The following is a 26,309-nucleotide window of genomic DNA, read 5'->3' as shown; positions in this document are numbered from 1 at the left end:
ACCACACCGTAACACCACCGCCTCCGAATTTTACTGTTGGCACTAGACACGCTGGCAGATGACGTTCACCGGGCATTCCCCATACCCATACCTTGCCATCGGATCGCCACATTGTGTGCCGTGATCGTCACTGCACACAACGTTTTTCCACTGTTCAGTCGTCCAATGTTCACGATCCTTACACCAAGCGAGGCATCGTTTGGCATTTACTGGCGTGATGTGTGGTTTATGAGCTGCCTCTCGATAATTATGTGCTCGAACATGAAATCCAAGTTTTCTCACCTCCCGCCTAACTGTCATAGTACTTGCAGTGGATCCTGATGCGGTGTGGAATTTCTGTGTGATGGTCTGAATGGATGTCTGCCTATTACACATTACGACCCTCTTCAGCTGTGTGTGTGTGTGTGTGTGTGATTTGAGGTTTTCGGGCGCTAAACAGCGTGGCCATCAGCGCCCAAACGCATAGAAACAGGAATACATGCGGTGAAGGGATGAAGACGGAGAGCGAACACGGAGAACTGCTAAAAGACACAGGCCTGACGCAGTTCCAAATTCTCACATACAGAGGCAAAACAAGAGAAAAAGAAACGCATTAAAAAAGGAAAGGAAACACAAGGAAAAGAGAACAGAAATCGAAGTGAAGCAAGTAGGTAACCGTGACTGGCGGACCTCTTACCTAAAACCTGGGTGACCCAGTCACCCAGCAGCAAATTAAAATCTTCTCCCTAAAATCCGAGGCAACAAATTGGACAGGACACAAAACCGTAAGATCTTAACCACAGTCGTTGCGTCATCTTGCAAAATAGAGGGCAAATCCGGTGGCAAGGAAACCGCCGCCCTCTGGTCAGAGAATAAAAGACAGTCAAGTAAAATGTGGCGGACAGTAATCTGGACGCCACAAGCACTGCAGATTGGGGGGTCCTCCCGCCGGAGTAAAAAACCATGCGTTAAGGGACTGTGCCCGATGCGGAGGCGAGTGAGGAGAACCTCATCCCGCCTGCTTGACTGGTAGGACGTACGCCATGGCCGCTTGGTGGCCCTGACCAAACGCAGCTTATTTTCACCGACTGCCAGCCACTCCTCTTCCCATTGACGTATAACACGAAAACGCAAAAGGGAGGTAACAGCATGGAGGGGGACGCCACATTCAACAACGTGAGGGAGGGAACATGCATCTTTGGCAGCCACATCCGCCAGTTCGTTTCCCCTAATACCCACGTGCCCCGGCACCCAGCAGAAAGAAACCTCCTTCCCCTGCCGTTGCAGGTGGAGTAGGGCATCATGGATGTTCTGGACGACCGTATCCTCTGGGTACAAGTGTTGCATGGTCTGAAGGGCACTCAGGGAGTCAGAACAGATGAGAAACTTAAGACTGGGAACACATCTCATCTGCTCCAATGCCCGCAAGATCACAAACAATTCGGCATCAAAGATGGTAAACGCCGCAGGAAGCCGTAACTTGACGACTCGATTGGGGAAAACAACAGCACAACCAACAGAGTCCCCCTGTTTAGAGCCATCCGTAAATACTGGTACATGGTCGGGATGCTGGTTTAAAATATCGTAAAATAAGGTGGTAAAAACAAACGCAGGAGTGCAGCTCCTCCGGTACTCTGACAAGTCTAAAAGGACGCTGGGCCTCTGGAGCAACCAGGGAGGCAGGCGGGTAAAACCCTGGAGTTGGGGCGCCACACGCTCCACACCAAGGGACTCAAGCAAATGCTTGGCACGAATCCCAAATGGTCTCGTTGCCCTTGGACGACTGGAAAAGAGACGTTCCATAGGCGGTCGGGCAACAGTAGGGTACGCAGGGGAGGTAGGAAAGGCAAGGAATTGCACACCCGTCGCACCATGAGGAGTTTCGGCCGGATGGCGAGCGGCGGTTCCCCTGCCTCAGCACACAGGCTGGGGATGGGACTGGTACGGAAGGCACCAGTGGCGAGCCTGATACCCTCATGGTGTACTGCGTCAAGAATCTTCAGATACGAAGGCCTCGCTGACCCATACACGGTGCATCCATAGTCAAGACGCGACCGGACGAAAGCCCTATAAAACTGCAGCAGACGCGCCCGATCTGCTCCCCAGGACCAGGACCGACTTCAAAATATTCAGCGCCTTCAGGGCCCGCACCTTGAGGTCTTTTAGGTGCGGCAACCACGACAACTTGGAATCAAAAGTGAAGCCCAGGAACCTCACAGTGTCTCTAAAAGGAAGAATGGTGTCCCTCAGACGCAATTCAGGGGAGGTAAAAGCACATCGAGAACGATTAAAATGAACACACACACATTTGTCGACAGAAAAGGTAAAACCCGTCTTCGCAGTCCATGCCTCTAATCGCTTTATCGTAAGCTACAGCTGCCGACTAGCAGTGACAAGACTGGAGGAAGAACAGAAAACAGCAAAATCGTCCACAAACAAGGAGCACTGGGCAAGACTCCGGATAGTGGACGTGATACTGTTAATGGCGATGGCAAAGAGGGTGACACTTAAAACGCTTCCCAGAGGAACACCATTCTCCTGCACATACAAATCAAATAGCACATTACCAACCCGATATCGAAAGAGGCGGCGGGAAAGAGAGGACCGAATGAAGATGGGGAGCCGGCCGCGGTGGTCTAGCGGTTAAGGCGCTCAGTCCGGAACCGCGCGACTGCTACGGTCGCAGGTTCGAATCCTGCCTCGGGCATGGATGTGTATGATGTCCTTAGGTTGGTTAGGTTTAAGTAGTTCTAAGTTCTAGGGGACTGATGACCACAGATGTTAAGTCCCATAGTGCTCAGAGCCATTTCAACGATTTTTGAAGATGGGGAGATGGCCACTGATGGAGTTGATTGAGGATAAGGCGGCGCCAAGTAGTGTCATACGCCTTATTAATGTCAAAGAATACACCTAGACAATGCTGGTTACGTAGGAAGGCCTGCTGGATGGCCGCCTCAAGCAGGGTCAAGTTGTCTATAGTAGAACGACATCTCCGAAAGCCACACTGAGAGCGGCTAAGGAGCTGCCTGGTCTCGAGCAGCCAAACCAGGCGACGGTTGACCATGCGTTCCAATGTCTTCCCGACACAGCTCGTCAAAGCAGTACTCCGATAACTACTGGGATGCATTCGGTCCTTCCCCGGTTTGAGGAGGGGAATCAAAATCGCCTCCCTCCACGAGTCAGGGAACGTGCCGGATGACCATATCATATTAAAACAATTCAGGAGAACTTCCTTGGATGGCAGCAACAAGTGCTGCAGCATGCTGTACAGGATTTGATCATCATCTGGCGCAGTATCATGAGTCACAGACAGCGCCAAATCCAGTTCCCACATTGTGAAGGGGCAGTTGTAGGGTTCAGAATTTGGAGACCGGAAGTCCAAGTGATCCCTCTCGATGGCAGTGCGGTAGCGGCAGAAATCTGGATCACAGTTAATAGTGGCAGTAGATTCCGCAAAATACATGGCCAGTGTCTGGGCAATGTCTCTCGGCGCCGTGAGTAGACAACCCTGATGCAGCAATGCCGCGACAGGTAGTTGGCTGCGTTTCCCGGAAATCCTCCTGATGGCTTCCCATACTTTCGTAGGACTAGCGGAGCGGGAGATGGAGTTCAAGAACGATTGCCATGACCGTCGTTTGCTCTCTTTAATCACTCGCCGCGCCTTGGCCCTTGCCACCCGAAAGGCCGCAAGATTGTCAGCTGAGGGACGGCACTTGAAGCGGCGCAGAGCTGCCCGGCGGGCTCGGATGGCTGAGCGGCACTCAGTGGTCCACCAAGGGACAGGACGCCTCTTGGGATGACTTGAGGACCGTAGGATCGAGAATTCAGCAGCATGGGAGATCACGGCTGTAACATGGTCGACCCATTCGTGGACGCAGGCACTGTGTTCCAGAACAGCTAAATGGCTGAAAAGTGTCCAGTCAGCTCTGCAGAGGTGCCACCTGTGCGGCACTGGTAATGCCACAGTCTCATCCAGGAGTCGAATCCAAAGGGGGAAGTGGTCACTAGAATGGAGGTCGGCGGCAACCTCCCACAGAGCAGAATCCGCGAGTGCTGGAGAGCAAAAGGAAAGGTCAATAGCTGACGACGACCCAGAAGCAGTACAGAAATGAATGGGAGCACCAGAGTTGAGGATGCACAGTTCTTCGGACGCCATGAGGCTTTCCAGAATGCGACCCCTGGGGCAAGTAGTCGTAGAGCCCCATAAGACATTATGAGCATTGAAGTCCCCAGAAGGAGAAATGGGCGGGGGAGTTGGCTAATAAGGTCTGTGAGAGCCTCAGAGTCTATTGCATCCTGAGGCGGTAAGTAAACGGAACAGATTGTGAGCCTCCGCCCCACAAGAAGGTCAACTGCAACTGCTGCAAGTCCGTATCGAGAGGGAGCTCAAGTGAGTAGTGCATGTCACGGACAAAAACCGCAACACCACCCTTTGCCCTTTCGCCCATCAGATCATCTTTTCGATACACGGTATAGCCCCCTAAAGAAGGAGCATCAGTGGCCCGAAAATGTGTCTCTTGGAGACATAAGCACAAGGGGCGCTCTCGTACAAGGAGCTGTAATTCGGCCACATGCTTCCTGAACCCATTCAGGTTCCACTGTAATATGGGAGCCAGTGATCAGGGTGGCTGAATTTTCACCCTGCCTCTGTGCTTTGGAGGAGAGCCCGTACTGGCCGGAGATTTATTCCTGGGGCGAGAATATCGCCCCCGGTCGACGTCAATGTCCATCAGCTCCGATGGCGACCGTCTTCAGCCGCCGGCGGTCTCTGTCAGTCAACAGACGAGGTCGGCCTGTACGCTTTTGTGGTGTACGTGCCCCTTCACGTTTCCACTTCACTGTTTCACATCGGAAACAGTGGACCTAGGGATGTTTGGGAGTGTGGAAATCTCGCGTACAGACGTGTGACACAAGTGACACCCAATCACCTGACCACGATCGAAGACCGTGAGTTCCGCAGAGCGTCCCATTCTGCTCTCTAATGTCTAATGACTACTGAGGTTACTGATATGGAGTCGCTGGCAGTAGGTAGCAGCACAGTGCACCTAATATGAAAAAGTATGTTTCTGGGGGTGTCCGGATACTTTTGATCACATAGTGTATCAACTACACCCGACGATATGCAACGGCGTATCACTGCAGCCTGCTCGGGCGTCTCCGCTAAAAATGCTAGCACGTAGACAGCAACCGTTCCATACCAGACTGCAAGCGGGTATTACCGCTACCCGGTAGTCATTTTGAACACAACCTATGTTGGTCAATTGTCTCGTTACTGATTAGAATCCACATAACTAGTGTATGCACTTGTTCTTCAGTATGTGGTAATCCTGCAACAAGTACAACTGACATTCTACCTAATTTACCCTACTTTTAGTATGTTGATGTCAATAGGCATTGCTAAATTTAAAAAAGTATGTTTGCACAAAAAATACATTTTCTAATTATAATTACAATTTGTCAATTGGTTAACAATATGAATCCCTGACTATCACTCCGTTCAGTGCAAACCGCACGTCAATAGAATTTTCTGTCCCCGTAATACTTGCGGTGCACGTTTTAGGTGCAAAATGGTTCAAATGGCTCTGAGCACTATGGGGCTTAAGTTCTGCGGTCATCAGTCCCCTAGAACTTAGAACTACTTAAACCTAACTAACTTCAGGACATCACACGCATCCATGCCCGAGGCAGGATTCGAACCTGCGACCGTAACGGTCGCGCGGTTCCAGACTGTAGCGCCTAGAACCGCGCGGCCACTCCTGCCGGCACGTTTTAGGTGATTCAACCCGTATATAAATGGGATACGTTGTTAGCAAAAATCTCGAATAGTTCTTGGCCGATTTACTTCAGATTTCAATACGAATATACGTTTCTTGATGGTATTTTTGTTCTGTCGTTGCAACTACAAAAATACGTGTTTTTTTTTCCTTTTCGCCAGACACGTTTCGCCTTATTGAGGTAAAGTATCATCAGTGATCTTTAATTAAGCTATTTACATTTTGATTTGCTTTAAGATCGAAAATCCTTTCGTTAACAGTATGTTGGTTTGTACTTACGGTGATTTTCTCTTGATTTCTCGCTTACATCGGGAAATGCCGTCTGCTAACACATCGTTCATGTTTTTCTTCCTCAGACACAGATAGTTGTGGTGTAATTATTAGTTGTTCTGCAGCACTATGCATTTCTTATGTTTTTCAAAGCACACTTTTTCGCACACCAGTGATGTGCTCTAAAAAGGGCAGTGTATTTTTAATGTGCAGCCGCAAACAGAGATCATGTGAAACTCAGCACGCCCTATTTGCCCAAGAAATTCACAGTGCCGTAGACACTGGCGAGCAGATTGATGCCGTATTCCTGGACTTCAGGAAGGCATTTGATACGGTTCCGCACTTACGTTTAGTGAAAAAAATACGAGCTTACGGAATATCGGACCAGGTTTGTGATTGGATTCAGGATTTCCTAGAAGAAAGAACACAACATGTCATTCTTAACGGTTCAAAATCTGCAGATGTAGAGGTAATTTCGGGAGTACCGCAGGGAAGCGTGATAGGACCTTTATTGTTTACAATATACATAAATGACTTAGTTGACAACATCGGTAGCTCCGTGAGGCTATTTGCAGATGACACGGTTGTCTACAAGAAAGTAGCAACATCAGAAGACTCGTACGTACTCCAGGAGGACCTGCAGAGGATTAATGCATGGTGCGACAGCTGGCAGCTTTCCCTAAACGTAGATAAATGTAATATAATGCGCATACATAGGGGCAGAAATCCATTCCAGTACGATTATGCCATAGGTGGTAAATCATTGGAAGCGGTAACGACCGTAAAATACTTAGGAGTTACTATCCGGAGCGATCTGAAGTGGAATGATCACATAAAACAAATAGTGGGAAAAGCAGGCGCCAGGTTGAGATTCATAGGAAGAATTCTAAGAAAATGTGACTCATCGACGAAAGAAGTAGCTTACAAAACGCTTGTTCGTCCGATTCTTGAGTATTGCTCATCAGTATGGGACCCTTACCAGGTTGGATTAATAGAAGAGATAGACATGATCCAGCGAAAAGCAGCGCGATTCGTCATGGGGACATTTAGTCAGCGCGAGAGCGTTACGGAGATGCTGAACAAGCTCCAGTGGCGGACACTTCAAGAAAGGCGTTACGCAATACGGAGAGGTTTATTATCGAAATTACGAGAGAGCACATTCCGGGAAGAGATGGGCAACATATTACTACCGCCCACATATATCTCGCGTAATGATCACAACGAAAAGATCCGAGAAATTAGAGCAAATACGGAGACTTACAAGCAGTCGTTCTTCCCACGCACAATTCGTGAATGGAACAGGGAAGGGGGGATCAGATAGTGGTACAATAAGTACCCTCCGCCACACACCGTAAGGTGGCTCGCGGAGTATAGATGTAGATGTAGATATTTTTATAGGCCCGTTGGTAGATAATCGACGTGTTGATACTTTTTCTCGATATAACTAAGACATCTAACGACATTTTTGTATCGATATATCGTATTCCCGATATTTTTGAAAATATCAGCGATCCTAGTGTAAACTGTTAGACAAATTATTTCTCCCATATATTTTATTTGTCCTTATATATAATTTTAAACAAAAACTGTGTACAAAACGATATGCTGTTATGCTTCGATCCTTGCCATCGGTTTTACAAAAAAGTGAGTTGTATTTGTGGCTTATCGGCTTATGATAGGGATACTGCAAGAAAATCTAAATCGCCCAAAACTTTGTAATCATGCCCATTCGCAACTAAAAACTATGTGAAATGGTGTCATCGAAGCTACTATTCTTACAGAACTAATAGCTGGAGAGGTCCCTCTCATACCCCTTACACCAATGACCCCAATCTATTTACTCAGTCATCTGAAGCGACTTAAATTCCAAATCAAGGTTTCGTTTGCAATAACAATAACAATAAAGAAAGCTCAAGATCAGGGGGAGAGGGAAGAGGAGATGGACAAAGAGGGGGGAGGGAAGAATGGACATAAGGAGAGGAAATAGGAGATGGAGAGAGATAAGGGGGAGGAGGAGGGTATGGACAAAGAGAAGGTGGAGGAGATGGCGAGAGAGTTGGGAAGGAGTTTAGGATGTGTATCCAAATCCCATACATATTTAGCAATTGCGAAGCATTACCGGATTCGCCAATGATTTTACGTTTGTAGCTAGCTGTTGACAGTATGATTCAACACGGGGATGGCGGACATCCCTGGAACAACCGGTTGTCGGTTACACCCGTTCTTATCGGTTCCTGTTCAACCTGACTGTTAAAACAGCTCAGAAGTAACCGGTTTCTGAGATCACCGATTTTCGGTTTTTTATTGCTATTATGTTCAGTAATAAACGTAGATTTCGAAAAATGAATGTTGAATTTTAGTGGGGGTGAAAGAGTAGGAGTTTATGCTCGATACTGGGTTGAGTTTCCTGAAGAAATCGGTCTTATTGTCTCCGGCAAGGAATGTGGTGCTGAAAGCCGCAGAGATAGCGAGAGCGAAAGCTCACAAGTTGATGTCTTCTGTGCATCGCCAATTTTGGATGGTGTCAACTTTTCACGCTGAAGCAACCACGATATTAATGGTTCAATTAATACCCCAAGTTTATAGCACGTCAATAAAATTGTGAGTATATCAGTTAAATTTACTTTCTCTTCCAAGTACAATTGTGGATGCCTTCCCTTTATATGACGTTGCAATTTGTTGTGTCTCGTCCCATTTTTAATATGTTAAAGGAAATTAAGTATTGCACTTCATTACTATCGGTCTTGTCCGCCCCAGTAGCTGAGTGGTCAGCGTGACGGATTGCCGTCCTCTGGGCCCGGGTTCGATTCCCGGCTGGGTCGGAGATTTTCTCCGCTCAGGGACTGGGTGTTGTGTTGTGTTCATCATCATTTCATCCCCATCCGGCGTGCAGGTCGCCCAATGTGGCGCCGACTGTAATAAGACCTGCGATATGGCGGCCGGACCTGCCCCGCGAGGGGCCTCCCGGCCAATGACGCCAAACGCTCATTTCCATTTCCACTATCGGTCTTTGTATAATACTTCCAAACTACGGGTGGTACCATTGTGCAATGCAACCTATGTATGAGGACAGCAGCAAGAAACCACTGTACACACCAGGTGGGGGCAAGCCTTGCACACTGCTTGCACAGCCATCTAATAGTCCACACCACACGTGAGTACGTTGGTTGGTTTGTGGGATTAAAGGGACCAGACTGCGACGGTCATCGGTCCCCTACACGGGAGTAGATACGTCATTGTCGCTAAAGTACTGTACCAATTCTTATGCCATGCGTTTGTTGCTACTTTTTAACTGTAGCTGTTGTTAAAGAAGTTGTGCTGATCGCTTTTCCTGGTTTCTATAATAATGAATTATTTCAAGGCAATTGAAATTTTAGGAGCAAATATTAGTCGTTTTAAAAAAAATATTTTTTACTTGAAAGCCAAAAATGTTAGCAGTGTTGTTATGGCATATTCACACGCTCGTCTTTTTACCCAGATATTTGTAAAAAATTAGAAAAACCTATTACAACCGAGGCCAAATAAATACAGAAAAATGCCGATTTTTTGGAACAAAATACCCGTTTTCCCATTCCTAGTTCAATAAACAGAAGTAAAGAAGAAAAGCCAGCTTATATTATGACAATGGTTACTGTTAGTTCACTGAAACTTCCTGGCAGATCAAAATTGTGTGCCGGACCGAGACTCGAACTCGGGACATTTGCCTTTCGAACTCGGGACATTTGCCTTTCGCGGGCAAGTGCTCTACTAACTGAGCTACCCAAGCACGACTCACGCCCCGTCCTCACAGCTTTACTTCTGCAAATACCTCGTCTCCTACCTCCTCCCTTAGTTTTTTTGGATACATTGATTTACTTTGAACTGTGATCATTTTGCAGTTGACCATGGACTCGATCAACATAATACGGACTCCATTCATCGGGCCCTTCTTAATGAAGTACGTCCTCAGGCACACGTGCGCGGAGGTGTACGACCTGCCGCAGGTGAAGCGTCTCGCCACCTCCGGGTCACGGTTCGACTTGGTTATCTCGGAGGACTTCCACTACGACTGCATGGCGGCATTGGCGCACAAGTTCCGAGCGCCCCTGGTCGCCATCAGCTCCAGCATGGCCCTGAACGGCGCGCACGACAGGGTGAGTTCTGCCAACAGTGTATCTACAGAGCACTATTCAACAAGTGCTTTTCTTCCTGGTAGGTCGGAACAGTGACACAAGGCATTCGACTGCGTAGGTCATGATATTCTCTTAGAAAAACTGTCGTTTATGGACCTGGTGGCTTTCCACACAGCTGATCTGAATTATACACTACTGGCCATTAAAACAGCTACACCAAGAAAAAATGCAGATGATAAACGGGTATTCATTGGACAAATATGTTATACTTGAACTGAGATGTGATTACATTTTCACGCAATTTGGGTGCACAGATCCTGAGAAATCAGTGTCCAGAACAACCACCTCTGGCCGTAATAACGGCCTTGATACGCCTGGGCATTGAGTCAAACAGAGCTTGGATGGTGTGTACAGGTACAGCTGCCCATGCAGCTTCAACACGATACCACAGTTCATCAAGAGTAGTGACTGGCGTATTGTGACGAGCCAGTTGCTCAGCCACCATTCACCAGACGTTTTCAATTGGTGACAGATCTGCAGAATGTGCTGGCCAGGGCAGCAGTCGAACATTTTCTGTATCCAGAAAGGCCCGTACAGGGCCTGCAACATGCCGTCGTGAATTATCTTGCTGAAATGTAGGGTTTCGCAGGGATCGAATGAAGGGTAGAGCCACGGGTCGTAACACATCTGAAATGTAACGTCCACTGTTCAAAGTGCCGTCAATGCGAACAAGAGGTGACCGAGACGTGTAACCAATGACACCCCATACCATCACGCCGGGTGATACACCAGTATGGCGATGACGAATACATGCTTCCAATGTGCGTTCACGGCGATGTCGCCAAACACGGATGCGACCATCATGATACTGTAAACAAAACGTGGATTCATCCGAAAAAATGACGTTATGCCATTCGTGCCAGGTTCGTCATTGAGTACACCATCGCAGGCGCTCCTGTCTGTGATATAGCGTCAAGGGTAACCGCAGCCATGGTCTCCGAGCTGATAGTCCAGGCTGCTGCAAACGTCGTCAAACTATTCGTGCATATGGTTGTTGTCTTGCAGACGTCCCCTTCTGTTACCTCAGGGATCGAGACGTGGCTGCACGAACCGTTACAGCCATGCTTATAAGATGCCTGTCATCTCCACTGCTAGTGATACGAGGCCGTTGGGATTCAGCACGGCGTTCCGTATTACCATCGTGAACCGACCGATTCCATATTCTGCTAACAGTCATTGGATCTCGACCAACGCGAGCAGCAATGTCGCGATACCATAAACCGCAATCGCGATAGGCTACAAGCCGACCTTTATCAAAGTCGGAAACGTGATGGTACGCATTTCTGCTCCTTACACGAGGCATCACAACAACTTTTCACCAGGCAACGCCGGTCAACTGCTCTTTGTGTATGAGGTATCGGTTGGAAACTTTCCTCATGTCAGTACGTTGTAGGTGTGCCACAGGCGCCAACCTTGTGTGAATGCTCTGAAAAGCTAATCATTTGCATATCACAGCATCTTCTTACTGTCGGTTAAATTTCGCGTGTTTAGCACGTCATCTTCGTGATGTAGCAATTTTAATGGCCAGTAGTGTAAATGAGAAACAGAATGCTAAATGTTGTGCTGAATAATTCACACAATATCAGAAAGGTAGAAAAGAAACTAGACCGAGGTTATAAGAGTTGAGGGGCACGAAAGGGAAGCAGTGGTTGGGAAGGGAGTGAGACAGGTTTGTACCCTACCCCGATGTTATTTGATCTGTATATTGACCAAGCAGTAAAGGAAACAAAAAAATTGGAGTAGGAATTAAAATACAAGGAGAAGAAATAAAAATTGTGAGATTTTGCCGATGACATTGTAATTCTGTCAGAGGAAGCAAAGGACCTGGAAGACCAGTTGAACGGAATGGACAGTGTCTTGAAAGGAGAGTATGAGATGAACATCAACAAAAGCAAACCAAGGATAATGGAATGAAGTCGAATTAAATCAGTTGATGCTGCGGAATCAGATTAGGAAATGATACACTTAAAGTAGTATATGAGTTTTGCTATTTGAGAAGCAATATAACTGATGATGGTCGAGATAGAGAGGATATAAAATGTAGACTGGCGATGGCAAGGAAAGTATTTCTGAAGAAAAGAAATTGGTTAAGTTTGAGTACAGATTTCAGTTCAAAATGGCTCTGAGCACTATGGGACTTAACTTCTAAGGTCATCAGTCCCCTAGAACTTAGAACTACTTAAACCTAACTAACCTAAGGACATCACACACACTCATACCCGAGGCAGGATTCGAACATGCGACCGTAGCGGTCACGCGGTTCCAGACTGTAGCGCCTTTAACCGCTCGGCTACACCGGCCGGCACAGATTTCAGTGTCAGGAAGTCCTTTCTGAAGGTATTTGTATCGAGTGTAGCTATGTATGGAAGTAAAACATGGAAGAGAAACAGTTTAGACAAGAAGAGAATAGAAGCCTTTGAAATGCGGTGCTGCAGCAGAATGCTGAAGGTTAGATGGGTAGATCACGTAATTAATGAGGAGGTAATGAATAGAATTGTGGAGAAGAGGAATTTGTGGCACAACTTGACAGAAGGGATTGATTGACAGAACACGTTCTGAGGCATCAAGGGATCACCAATGTAGTATCGGAGGGATGTGTGCAGGATAAAAATCGCAGAGACGGACCAAGAGATGAACGCAGTAAGCAGATTCAGAAGGCTGTAGGTTGCAGTAGTTACTCGGAGATGAAGAGACTTGCACAGGATAGAGTAGCAAGGAGAGCTGCATCAAACCAGTCTTTGGACTGAACATCACAACAACAGAATATTTTAGTCACTGGGATAAAATCACGAAGGGAGTCCCATGGTACTCAATTTTGGATCCTCTCTTATTCCTTACATATGTGAATGACCCACCTATTAATATTTAACAAGGAAAATCGTATTCTTTGCAGACTATAGTAGTGTTATAATAAATGGCGTTCGAGAGAAAGCAGCAGAGGAGTAAATAGATGCCGGCCGGAGTGGCCGTGCGGTTCTAGGCGCTACAGTCTGGAGCCGAACGACCGCTACGGTCGCAGGTTCAAATCCTGCCTCGGGCATGGATGTGTGTTGATGTCCTTAGGTTAGTTAGGTTTAATTAGTTCTTAGTTCTAGGCGACTTATGACCTCAGAAGTTAAGTCGCATAGTGCTGAGATTCTGAGCCAGTAAATAGATTATATTTTCCAAAGAATTATTAAGTGAGTCTCTGAAAATGGAGCCCCTATGAACTCTGAAAAAACGCACTGCATTCAGCTCTGTACAACAAATAGTCTTACAAACAATTGATGTAGCTCATGAGCAGGAGTCAGCAGCAGGATAGAATGCTCCAAATTTTTGAGCTTATATATAGATGAAAACATGGACTGGAAGAAGCATATTACTGAACTTCTCACCCAAATTTAGCTACTTGTGCTCTTCGTATAATTGCTCATCTTGGAAACCAACATATCAACCTCCTGACATAATTTTCAAATTTCCACCCAGTAATGTACGGAGTAATTTTTTGGGTTAACTAATCACCTAGAAAGAAATTATTGCTTGCACAAATGCGAGCAGTAAAAATATCATGTGTTCCTCACCCAAGAACGTCATGTAGGTACCTCTTCAAGGAGCTAGGCATTTTAACTGTGCCGTCACAGTATATATTTTCGCTAATGAAATTCATCATAAGTAATCCATGACAATCTGAGATGAACAGTGATGTACGTACCTACAGCACTAGATGGAAAAGTGATGTTTATTACCCATTGCTAAAAGCTGTCAATGGCTCAGAGAGAAGTTCAGTACGCAGCAACGTAATTTTTTGATTTTTTGCCAAATAACGTAAGTCCGACATGGAGCGAAGCAAGTTTTTAATTTGGTGGCTTGTAAAACAAAAAAAAAAAAAAAACAAAAAAAAAGTGTAGTTACACGAGTAGGAGTAAAATGATAGTTTGTTCGTTAATGTTGGCACTAATCATGTATACATATCCTACAAACTGACTCGTTCCACATCGTTTCGATAAACGAATCGCTCGAATGACCTATAGGACCTGTAACTACCTAATGAACTAAATAGTTAATAGCCAGATAACGCCAGAATTACGTAGAGACTTCAGAAAGTTAGTTATACACGAACATCGGACGACAAGACTGACTTACTGTCAGGAAATACCATACGTTCCAGGTTTCCTTACGACACTATTCTGCTGTGACTCGCATAATAGGTGCATCACAGTTTGCGTGTGAAATCGCGTGGCAACTGGATACTTATTCCAAAGATGAAATATGCGCGGCAGTACGATTCTTGTGAGGAACACGTCTAAATTTCACACAGATTCAGCGTGAAATTCTGGCGGTATATGGACCAAATACTACTGACCCTACGACTTATCTTAGAAGAGAGATTAAGAAAAGGCAAACCTGCGTTTTTAGCATTTGTAGACTTAGAGAAAGTTTTTGACAATGTCGACTGGAATACTCTCTTTCAAATTCTGAAGGTGGCAGGGGTAAAATACAGGGAGCTAAAGGCTATTTACAATTTCTGCAGAATCCAGATGGCAGTTATAAGAGTCGAGGGCCATGAAAGCGAAGCAGTGGTTGGGAAGGGAGTGAGACAGGATTGTAGCCTCTCCTCGATGTTATTCAATCTGTATATTGAGCAAGCAATAAAGGAAACAAAAGAAAAAATTCGGAGTAGGTGTTAAAATCCATGGAGAAGAAATAAAAACTTTAAGGTTCGCCGATGACACTGTAATTCTGTCAGAGGAAGCAAAGGACCTTGAAGACCAGCTGAACGGAGTAGACAGTGTCTTGAAAGGAGAATATAAGATGAACATCAACAAAAGCAAAACGAGGATAATGGAATGTAGTCTAAATAAGTCGGGTGATGCTGAGGGAATTAGATTAGGAAATGAGACACTTAAAGATTTAAGTGTCAGGAAGTCGTTTCTGAAAGTATTTGTATGGAGTGTGGCCATGTATGGAAGTGAAACATGGGCGATGAATAGTTCGGACAGGAAGAGAATGGAAGCTTTCGAAATGTGGTGCTACAGAAGAATGCTGAAGATTAGATGGGTAGATCACATAACTAATGAGGAGGTATAGAATATAATTGGGGAGAAGATGAGTTTGTGGCACAACTTGACTAGCAGAAGGGATCGGTTGGTACGACACGTTCTGAGGCATCAAGGGATCACCAATTTAGTGTTGGAGGACAGCGTGGAGGGTAAAAATCGTAGAGGGAGACCAAGAGATGAATACACTAAGCAGATTCAGAAGGATGTAGGGTGCAGTAAGTACTGGGAGATGAAGAAGCTTGCACAGGATAGAGTAGCATGGAGAGCTACATCACACCAGTCTCAGGACTGAAGTCCACAACACATGGACCAAATGGAATATCACGCCCAGCCGCAATAAAAACGGTGCCGCAATTTGATCAAAGCCGCGCAGACGTGGGTGTTGCTAACAGGGAAGGAAGGCCACCGACATCGACCAAAGACGACTGCACAGGTAACCTAGCGACTGGTTTGCAGCAGTCACAGTCACTGTCATGGAGACCACTCAGCAGATGCGCATCTCATGGCCATGTTTCACAATTCAATTGGTTCTGAGCACTATGGGACTCAACATCTGAGGTCATCAGTCCCCTAGAACTTAGAACTACTTAAACCTAACAAACCTAAGGACATCACACACATCCATGCCCGAGGCAGGATTCGAACCTGCGACTGTAGCAGTCGCGCGGTTCCGGACTGAAGCGCCTAGAACCGCTCGGCCACCGTGGCCGGTTCCAGGTTTCACAGTCATATGGAATTTCTTAGACAGCATATTCACCATTGACTCTTACAGTCAGCGGTGAATAGACAGTGCTCATTCCACGGTCTGCGGTCGGTTGCAGTATCAGGAATTGTGCTAATGCTGGGCTCTGCAGTCAGTCATAATCACCTGAACACTATGGCGCAAGGTCCGTGGTATCTCTGAATTTGCTTGTGTGGTATCATGTAACAATACCAACCCACAAGCGCCATAACTGGCAACGGAATTGTCAGTTTCTCTCTGATGGCGACAGTAGTCGCACAGGATCTGGCGGACCTAATGGTGTGCGCCAACTGTGCCACACCTGTAGCAGCTGTGAACTATGAGCCCCCTCTGGCACAGCAATGTAGGATAACTGGTGGGAGCGGCTCAGCCTACTTACACTTGGAGTCTGTTCCCTATGACCATCGACCATGCTTAGTACAGCTAACCTTTTCCTGGTTGACACTGATCACTGGACTCTAATTCTTACTGCATTATTTGTAATGAGTCTTCACTTGGAGAAACACAAGTTAAATAAATCTTCTGTTTACAACGATGGTCACTCCAAAAGAAATTCACACTATTGTTTTTTTAAATCCATCTTTTATTCTACATGTTTGAATGTTTTACAGTGTGTAGATACATCCTTTAGGAACAATATTTTCATATCTCCACATAATTTCCATCCCTCTCAACTGCCTTACGCCGTCTTGGAACCAGCGCCTGTATACCCGCACGGTAAAATTCTGGACCAACCTGTTGGAGCCACTGTTTGGCAGTGTGCACAAGAGAGTCATCATCTTCAAACCTTGTTCCAAAAAAATGGTTCAAATGGCTCTGAGCACTATGGGACTTAACTCATGAGGTCATCAGTCCCCTAGAACTTAGAACTACTTAAACCTAACTAACCTAAGGACATCACACACATCCATGCCCGAGACAGGATTCGAACCTGCGACCGTAGCGGTCACGTGGTTCCAGACTGAAGCGCCTAGAACCGCACGGACACACCGGCCGGCTAAACCTATTTCCACGATGAGAGTCTTTCAGTTTCCCAAAGAAAAAAAAATGGCTCTGAGCACTATGGGACTTAACAGCTGTGGTCATCAGTCCCCTAGAACTTAGAACTACTTAAAGCTAACTAACCTAAGGACATCACACACATCCATGCCCGAGGCAGGATTCGAACCTGCGACCGTAGCAGTCACGCGGTTCCGGACTGCGCGCCTAGAACCGCGAGATCACCGCGGCCGGCTTTCCCAAAGAGATGACAGTCACATGGAGCCAGGTCAGGACTGTAAGGCGGGTGTTTCAGTGTTGTCCATCCAAGTTTTGTGATCGCTTCCATGGTTTTTTGACTGACATGTGGCCGTGCATTGTCGTGCAACAGCAAAACATCCTGCTTTTGCCGATGTGGTCGAACACGACTCAGTCGAGCTTGAAATTTCTTCAGTGATGCGTCTGTCAGCAGTCACCAACTCGTTAACTCTCTGCACATTGTCTGGAGTGTGTGCAGTACGAGGCCTGCCGCTGCGAGGACAATCCTGAATATTTCCGTGCCCGCTTTCATCTCGTAACCTGATTGTCCACGAACCCACGCGAATTGTAAATGGTTGCGAAAACACGCTTGACCTCTTAGCCACAAAAATCCAGAGCTGATAGAGAGCGTCATGACTGATACAGGGATTAGTGATCACAAGGTCGTTGTAGCTAGGCTCAATACCGTTTCTTCCAAATCCACCGGAAACAAAAGCAAAATAATTTTATTTAAAAAAGCGGATAAAGTGTCACTAGAAGCCTTCCTAAGAGACAATCTCCATTCCTTCCGAACTGACTATGCAAATGTAGACGAGATGTGGCACAAATTCAAAGATATAGTAACAACAGCAATTGAGAGATTCATACCTCATAAATTGCTAAGAGATGGAACTGATCCCCCGTGGTACACAAAACAGGTCCGAACGCTGTTGCAGATGCAACGGAGAAAGCATGCGAAGTTCATAAGAACGCGAAATCCCGAAGATTGGCTAAAATTTACAGACGCGCGAAATTTGGCACGGACTTCAATGCGAGATGCCTTTAATAGGTTCCACAACGAAACATTGTCTCGAAATTTGGTAGAAAATCCGAAGAAATTCTGGTCGTGTGTAAAGTACACAAGCGGCAAGACGCAGTCAATACCTTCGCTGCGCAGTGCCGATGGTACTGTTACCGACGACTTTGCCGCTAAAGCGGAGTTATTGAACGCAGTTTTCCGAAATTCTTTCACCAGGGAAGACGAATGGAATATTCCAGAATTTGAAACACGAACAGCTGCCACCATGAGTTTCTTAGAAGTAGATACCTTAGGGGTTGCGAAGCAACTCAAATCGCTTGATACGGGCAAGTCTTCAGGTCCAGATTGTATACCGATTAGGTTCCTTTCAGATTACGCTGATACAATAGCTCCCTACTTAGCAATCACATACAACCGCTCGCTCACCGATAGATCTGTACCTACAGATTGGAAAATTGCGCAGGTCGCACCAGTGTTTAAGAAGGGTAGTAGGAGTAATCCATCGAACTACAAACCTATATCACTGACGTCGGTTTGCAATAGGGTTTTGGAGCATATACTGTATTCAAACATTATGAATCACCTCGAAGGGAACGATCTATTGATACGTAATCAGCATGGTTTCAGAAAACATCGTTCTTGTGCAACGCAGCTAGCTCTTTATTTGCACGAAGTAATGGCCGCTATCGACAGGGAATCTCAAGTTGATTCCGTATTTCTAGATTTCTGGAAAGCTTTTGACACCGTTCCTCACAAGCGACTTCTAATCAAGCTGCGGGCCTATGGGGTATCGTCTCAGTTGTGCAACTGGATTCGTGATTTCCTGTCAGGAAGGTTGCAGTTCGTAGTAATAGATGGCAAATCATCGAGTAAAACTGAAGTGATATCAGGTGTTCCCCAGGGAAGCGCCCTGGGACCTCTGCTGTTCCTGATCTATATAAATGACCTGGGTGACAATCTGAGCAGTTCTCTTAGGTTGTTCGCAGATGATGCTGTAATTTACCGTTTAGTAAGGTCATCCGAAGACCAGTATCAGTTGCAAGGCAATTTAGAAAAGATTGCTGTATGGTGTGGCAGTTGACGCTAAATAACGAAAAGTGTGAGGTGATCCACATGAGTTCGAGAAGAAATCCGTTGGAATTCGATTACTCGATAAATAGTACAATACTCAAGGCTGTCAATTCAACTAAGTACCTGGGTGTTAAAATTACGAACAATTTCAGTTGGAAAGACCACATAGATAATATTGTGGGGAAGGCGAGCCAAAGGTTGCGTTTCATTGGCAGGACACTTAGAAGATGCAACAAGTCCACTAAAGAGACAGCTTACACTACACTCGTTCGTCCTCTGTTAGAATATTGCTGCGCGGTGTGGGATCCTTACCAGGTGGGATTGACGGAGAACATCGAAAGGGTGCAAAAAAGGGCAGCTTGTTTTGTATTATGACGTAATAGGGGAGAGAGTGTGGCAGATATGATACGCGAGTTGGGATGGAAGTCATTAAAGCAAAGACGTTTTTCGTCGCGGCGAGATCTATTTACGAAATTTCAGTCACCAACTTTCTCTTCCGAATGCGAAAATATTCTGTTGAGCCCAACCTACATAGGTAGGAATGATCATCAAAATAAAATAAGAGAAATCAGAGCTCGAACAGAAAGGTTTAGGTGTTCGTTTTTCCCGCGCGCTGTTCGGGAGTGGAATGGTAGAGATATAGTATGATTGTGGTTCGATGAACCCTCTGCCAAGCACTTAAATGTGAATTGCAGAGTAGTCATGTAGATGTAGATGTAGACTAACTGTACTGCGATCGACAGTAGCATCTCCAGTTACCTTTTTCAACCTCTTGTGGATGTTTCCCATTGTCTCGTTTTCACAGCACAGGAGTTCTATGACAGCACGTTACTTCTGACGAACGTCAAGTTAGCAGCGATCTTGAAGACATGCCGTGACGGCGCCACTCACGGGAACAGATTGAACTAAGTTTGAAAACAAGCTGGAAGGATGGGTCTACACATTGTAAAACGTTCACACATGCAGAATGAAAACTGTATTTTTACAAAAATAGTGGGCATTTATTTTGGAGTGACCCTCGTATGTTACATGTTCGCTAATTATTTCTGCTCCTGTCTACCTTTCCTGCAGCGATCGCTGTTGGACCACTCTATAGCTCACATCTCCGTGGCAAAGTCGTAAACAACATCTTGAGTTTTACTGCATGTAAGGGAATGACTTCCTGAGCCCTATAATTAGAGGTGGTGAGACTTGTATCCATCATTTCACACATGCAAGAAATAGAGCGACTGTGGGATGCATACACACGTCCTCACCTCCACAGAAGGAATCACACTTTCGCTATCAGCGGGGAAGGTCATGGCCAACGTGTGCCATGGCTCTGAAGGAGTTGTGTACATAACGTTTACGGTAAAGGGTACAACCATTAATGCCTTCTCGCACTGTGCAAAACTGGCATCGTTGTGCAATGCCATAGAGAACAAGGGGAGTGGAAAATTAAGCAAGTGCGACAATCCAGCATCCCACACAGTGTATGAACACAAATTTTGCTTCAAAGTTTTCGATGGTAGGTTCGGAAGCATTTACTGTACAGTCCACATCTTGCAGCACCATGCGATTTCGAATTTCCACCTTTTCGGCAAGATGAAAGAACGTAGTGGTGGAGCGGGGAAGGGGAGGGGGGGGAGGGACAGATTTTCCAAACTCCGAACACGACAACGTTCACAGAGACTCCACGACCCAGAAGAGGATTTCTATCGTCGAGTAACTGAACGATAGATAGGAAGTTCCGACTGTTGTTAACAGATACTGTGTGGGTGTGCTGAAAAATAGCGTCAAGTGTGTATCACATCGTAGTGCAACATTCAATAAAAAATGTGTAACGTGCTTTTTGAAGTCCCTTCGTAGATCTCTTTGCTGGCGACGCAAGTGTTATAGTCAGGCCTAATGGAGCAGCACTTCCATGTTTAAATAATGTTTTCTAGACATATTAACGACTATGTCTTTTGGAATGGAGTGTCATTGGACTGAAACACAACACATGCACTTTAGTTCTACGCAAGGCGTGATGACACGATTACAGAAAATGCGTGCGCGTAAATGAATAAATGAAACAAAACATTATAAATACTTAGGTGTTTACATCGACGGGAACCTGAACTTGGAACATGTCTAAGTTCTGCAACTTTTGCGTTATCAGGTTTTGGGGACGAAAATGTCAAAAAGTTGACTTACTTTCCCTATTTTCATTCACTAATGTTTATGGCAACAGATTCTGGATAACTCGTCATTTAGGGCGAAAAATGTTTGTTGCACAGAACCGTGTAATAAAATTGACATGGGGCGTCCACTCTAAAACCTCCTTAAACAGTTCGGCGTACTGGTGAAAGTCTTATTGCGCAATTACTCCCCAATAAAATTTGTGGTCAATATTCATTTCACAGTTTGAAAACAGTATCATTGATGAAGTTGAAAAATTGTATAATAATTTCTTGAAAATAACTGTCCATGAATACAGGTAAATCATAACACATGCAACTTAGTGCTAAAAGGAGAAAGCATTTATATTGTCCTATTTGACCAACTGATAATAAAATTCATATCAAATACAAAAATGATTCATACCTAACAACTCGAACTATTCCATTCTATATATGTATAGGGTGGTCCATTGATAGTGACCGGGCCAAATATCTCACGAAGTAAACGTCAAACGAAAAAACTTCAAAGAACGAAACTCGTCTAGCTTGAAGGGGGAAACCAGTTGGCGCTATGGTTGGCCTGCTAGATGGCGCTGCCTTAGGTCAAACGGATATCAACTGCGTTTTTTTAAATAGGTACCCCCATTTTTATTACATATTCGTCTAGTAACTAAAGAAATATGAATGTTTTATTTGGACCACTTTTTTCGCTTTGTGATAGATGGCGCTGTAATAGTCACAAACTTATAAGTACGTGGTATCACGTAACATTTCGCCAGTGCGGACGGTATTTGCTTCGTAATACATTACCCGTGTTAAAATGGACCGTTTACCAATTGCGGAAAAGGTCGATATCGTGTTGATGTATAGCTATTCTGATCAAAATTCCCAACGGGCATGTGCTATGTATGCTGCTCGGTATCCTGGACGACATCATCCAAGTGTCCGGACAGTTCGCCTGATAGTTACGTTATTTAAGGAAACAGGAAGTGTTCAGCCACATGTGAAACGTCAACCATAACCTGCAGCAAATGATGATGCCCAAGTAGGTGTTTTAGCTGCTGTCGTGGCTAATCCGCACATCAGTAGCAGACAAGGTGCGCGAGAATGGGGAATCTCAAAAACGTCGGTGTTGAGAATGTTACATCAACATCGATTGCACCCGTACCATATTTCTATGCACCACGAATTGCATGGCGACGACTCTGAACGTCATGTACAGTTCTGCCACTGGGCACAAGAGAAATTACGGGACGATGAGAGATTTTTTGCACGCGTTCTATTTAGCGACGAAGCGCCATTCACCAACAGCGGTAACGTAAACCGGCTATTGGGCAACGGAAAATCCACGATGGCTGCGACAAGTGGAACATCAGCGACCTTGGCGGGTTAATGTATGGTGCGGCATTATGGGAGGAAGGATAATTGGCCCCCATTTTATCGATGGCAATCTAAATGGTGCAATGTATGCTGATTTCCTACGTAATGTTCTACCGATGTTACTACAAGACGTTTCACTGCATGACAGAATGGCGATGTACTTCCAACATGATGGATGTCCGGCACATATCTCGCGTGCGGTTGAAGCGGTATTAAATAGCAATTTCATGACAGGTAGATTGGTCATCGAAGCATCATACCATGGCCCGCACGTTCACTGGATCTGACGTCCCCGGATTTCTTTCTGTGGGGAAAGGTGAAGGATATTTGCTATCGTGATCCACCGACAACACCGACAACGCCTGACAACATGCGTCAGCGCATTGTCAATGCATGTGCGAACATTACGGAAGGCGAACTACTCGTTGTTGAGAGGAATGTCGTTACACGTATTGCCAAATGCATTGAGGTTGACGGACATCATTTTGAGCATTTATTTCATTAATGTGGTATTTACAGGTAATCACGCTGTTACAACATGCATTCTCAGAAATGATAAGTTCACAAAGTTACATGTATCACATTGGAACAACCGAAATAAAATGTTCAAACGTACCTACGTTCTGTATTTTAATTTAAAAAATCTACTTGTTACCAACTGTTCGTCTACAATTGTGAGCCATATGTTTGTGACTATTACACCGCCATCTATCACAAAGCTAAAAAATTGGTCCAACTAAAACATTCGTATTTCTTTACGTACTACACGAATATGTAATAAAAATGGGGGTTCCTATTTTAAAAAAACGCAGTTGATACCCGTTTGACCTATGCAGCGCCATGTAGCGCGCCAACCATAGTGCCATCTGGTTTCCCCCTTCAAGCTAGAGTAGTTTCGTTCTTTGTAGTTTTTTCGTTTGACGCTTATTTCGTGAGATATTCGGCCCGGTCACGTTCAATGGACTGTGTGTGTGTGTGTGTGTGTGTGCGTGTGTGTGTGTGTGTGTGTGTGTAGACACTGAACATAAACATACAGTATTTATATGTCTAAAATGAATGTCTTAAAATACAATAGCAATACTCACACATTGTTTATGTCAAGTGTCACATTATTATTAACACATCCAGTCTGACGCCGAAAAAAGACTATGGACGCTTATATCCAGCGCCTCAATCCTAATTCCACGTCTAAATTGTTCCACAACCGAACAAAACACATGTTGCCAAAATAACATGCTACGCAACAATAGTTGGAGTAGCCGCGCGGGGTAGCAGTGCGGTCAAAGGCGCCTTGAAACGGTTCGCGCGGCTCCTCCCATCGGAGGTTCGGGTCCTCACTCGGGCATCGGTGTGTGTGTTGTCCTTAGCGTAAGTTAGTTTAAGTTAGATGAAGTAGTGCGTAAGCCTAGGGACAGTTTGGTCCCATAGGCCTTACCACAAATTTCCAATTTTATAGCTGGCGTCACGAACGATGGCGATCGAGTTTCGGCTTATTCTGCGCACCTACATCACTCATTTTCCGAAATCCATTGAGCGTTCAGTAGCATTGTTAGCGTTCTGTTCTTAATGCATAGCTAATACGAGCATTAAACGTGATCGTAGCGAGTTGTTTACTGTATTTCTATTCCATTTGTTGCGAGTTGTCATCGCTGACAATGGTGGTAAGTGATTAATTCTGCAGAAGCAAGCGAGAGACATAATTTAGATAAGCTTTCTCCATGCAGAAAGCAAGCGCATGCGCGTACCGCAGTTGTCATTTGGAATCATCACTAATGCCACCCCCGTCTATGGCTCGACATGCGCGAACCGCCATCCTCCGTGGATCGGCTATAGTTGACACTACATCCTAACGAACTGATCAAGAACCATTTTAAGAGGGGATGAGTAACTTTACAGTGTTTCCACATATAAAACGTATTTCAGAATACTTAAGCTTCATCCGCAACACAATGTTTGTCATGTGTAATAATGTGTATCAGAATACGAGTACCTAAATGGTGTATGTCAAAATATGTCAGCAGCACATGAACGCCGGCCGAAGTGGCCGTGCGGTTCTAGGCGCTGCAGTCTGGAACCGCGAGACCGCTACGGTCGCAGGTTCGAATCCTGCCTCGGAAATGGATGTGTGTGATGTCCTTAGGTTAGTTAGGTTTAACTAGTTCTAAGTTCTAGGGGACTAATGACCTCAGAAGTTGAGTCCCACAGTGCTCAGAGCCATTTGAACAGCACATGGACTGTGCCGGAATCGCCGCCTACGAGTGTCCACGTACCTAGCCCTGAAGAATGGCATACAACCAGTCGGCTTTGGCCAATGATGTCAGAATTTACCAGAGATCATTTGTTACACAGATTTAACAGTTGAGATGAGCGTTCACAAACAAAGGAATGCAGGAGAGAAAGCAGATGGTAGACATATATCACGGCCAGTAACATTTCGACCATAGTGTTAAGGATATCGCTTGTTTGAGTCCTAGTACTTCTGTAAAAAATAAAGGAAAGAAAAGGGATAGAAGTAGAGGTTGCATAGAATATCTCACTTGACATATACTGAGTTGTATTTCGAACTTCAGTCGAGCTGTATACTGCAGTACGGGATACAAATTTAACGTACGTCGATTTCTTCATTTTCGTTAGCATTAGTATCCTATTGTTCAGTTGAACTTCCTAGGTCAACTGAAGTACGGGATACAAATTTTACAGGTGTTGTTTCTTTCGCCTCCGCTACCACTAATAGTTTGTTTTTATGTAGACAGTATTACTACTGAAGGTCGAAAGATCCACATACATAATATTTGTATCCCATACTTCAGTTGACCTATATTGGTCAACTGAAGAATAGGACACTAGTACTAGCGAATGGAAAATAACGACATTTATAACATACGTGTTCTGTACTTCAGTTGACCTATGTAGACCAACTGAAGAATTGGATACTAGTGCTACAGAAAGCGAAAAATACCGCCATATATAACATTTGTATCCTGTTCTTCAGTTGACCTATATAGGTAAATCACATCAATGTTACATATATCGCTTTTTTCCTCTTGCTAGCACCAGTATCCCGTACTTCAGTTGACCTATATACGTAAACTAAAGTACCGGACACAAATTTTACTTGTGTCAGTCTTGTCGCCTCTGGTAGTACTAGTATAGACTCGAAAAAACCGTAGTTATACTAGTGTTGGGAAAGGGAAAAGAGCAACAGCTGCAAAATTTGTATTCCGTACTGCAGCCGACGAACCCATACGTAAGACAAAACAGTGTAGTACGACAGTGAAATAAAATAGACAAATTCAGTACAACAACAAAATAAAAAAATAAACTTACCACACGCAAATTCCTCCGCAAAAAACCGAAGCTCGCCTAGAAAGACATCAACAAAAATTATATACCCACATACACAAGAAACACGACATTATGAAAACACACACACATATCAACGAAATGAAGTAAAGAAAATCCACAGAAGAAAATTACGTAACATTAAAAAATGAAGAATGACGGATAAACCCAAAAAAATCCAAATCAATATTTTAACCGTCTCGACCTTCTCCTTAATTATCAGTTACCTCCTACCCCCCTCCCAATCTGAAATTAACTAACAAATTTTTGACGATACATTTACCCAACACCATTAAGGAAACACTTAAATGGGCAATATGTACAGGGTACGCTACGCCTGCATGAATATTCATCTAAATGACTC

At 45.0% G+C, this 26,309-nt stretch overlaps 1 protein-coding gene across 1 annotated transcript in view; it reads left to right on the top strand.

The window, feature by feature from the left end:
- LOC126484690 (UDP-glucosyltransferase 2-like) overlaps positions 1-26,309 on the top strand; it is a 151,876-nt gene that overhangs the window by 85,683 nt on the left and 39,884 nt on the right. The window contains exon 3 of the mRNA XM_050108285.1: positions 9,902-10,156. Coding sequence (XP_049964242.1) covers positions 9,902-10,156 — 255 coding nt within the window. The remainder of the gene's footprint in view (positions 1-9,901; positions 10,157-26,309) is intronic.

Source organism: Schistocerca serialis, chromosome 6 (assembly GCF_023864345.2).
Source record: "Schistocerca serialis cubense isolate TAMUIC-IGC-003099 chromosome 6, iqSchSeri2.2, whole genome shotgun sequence".
In the NCBI taxonomy this organism is placed as follows: domain Eukaryota; kingdom Metazoa; phylum Arthropoda; class Insecta; order Orthoptera; family Acrididae; genus Schistocerca; species Schistocerca serialis.
Note: the sequence above shows the minus strand (reverse complement) of the source record. Positions and strands in the feature narration are given on the sequence as shown.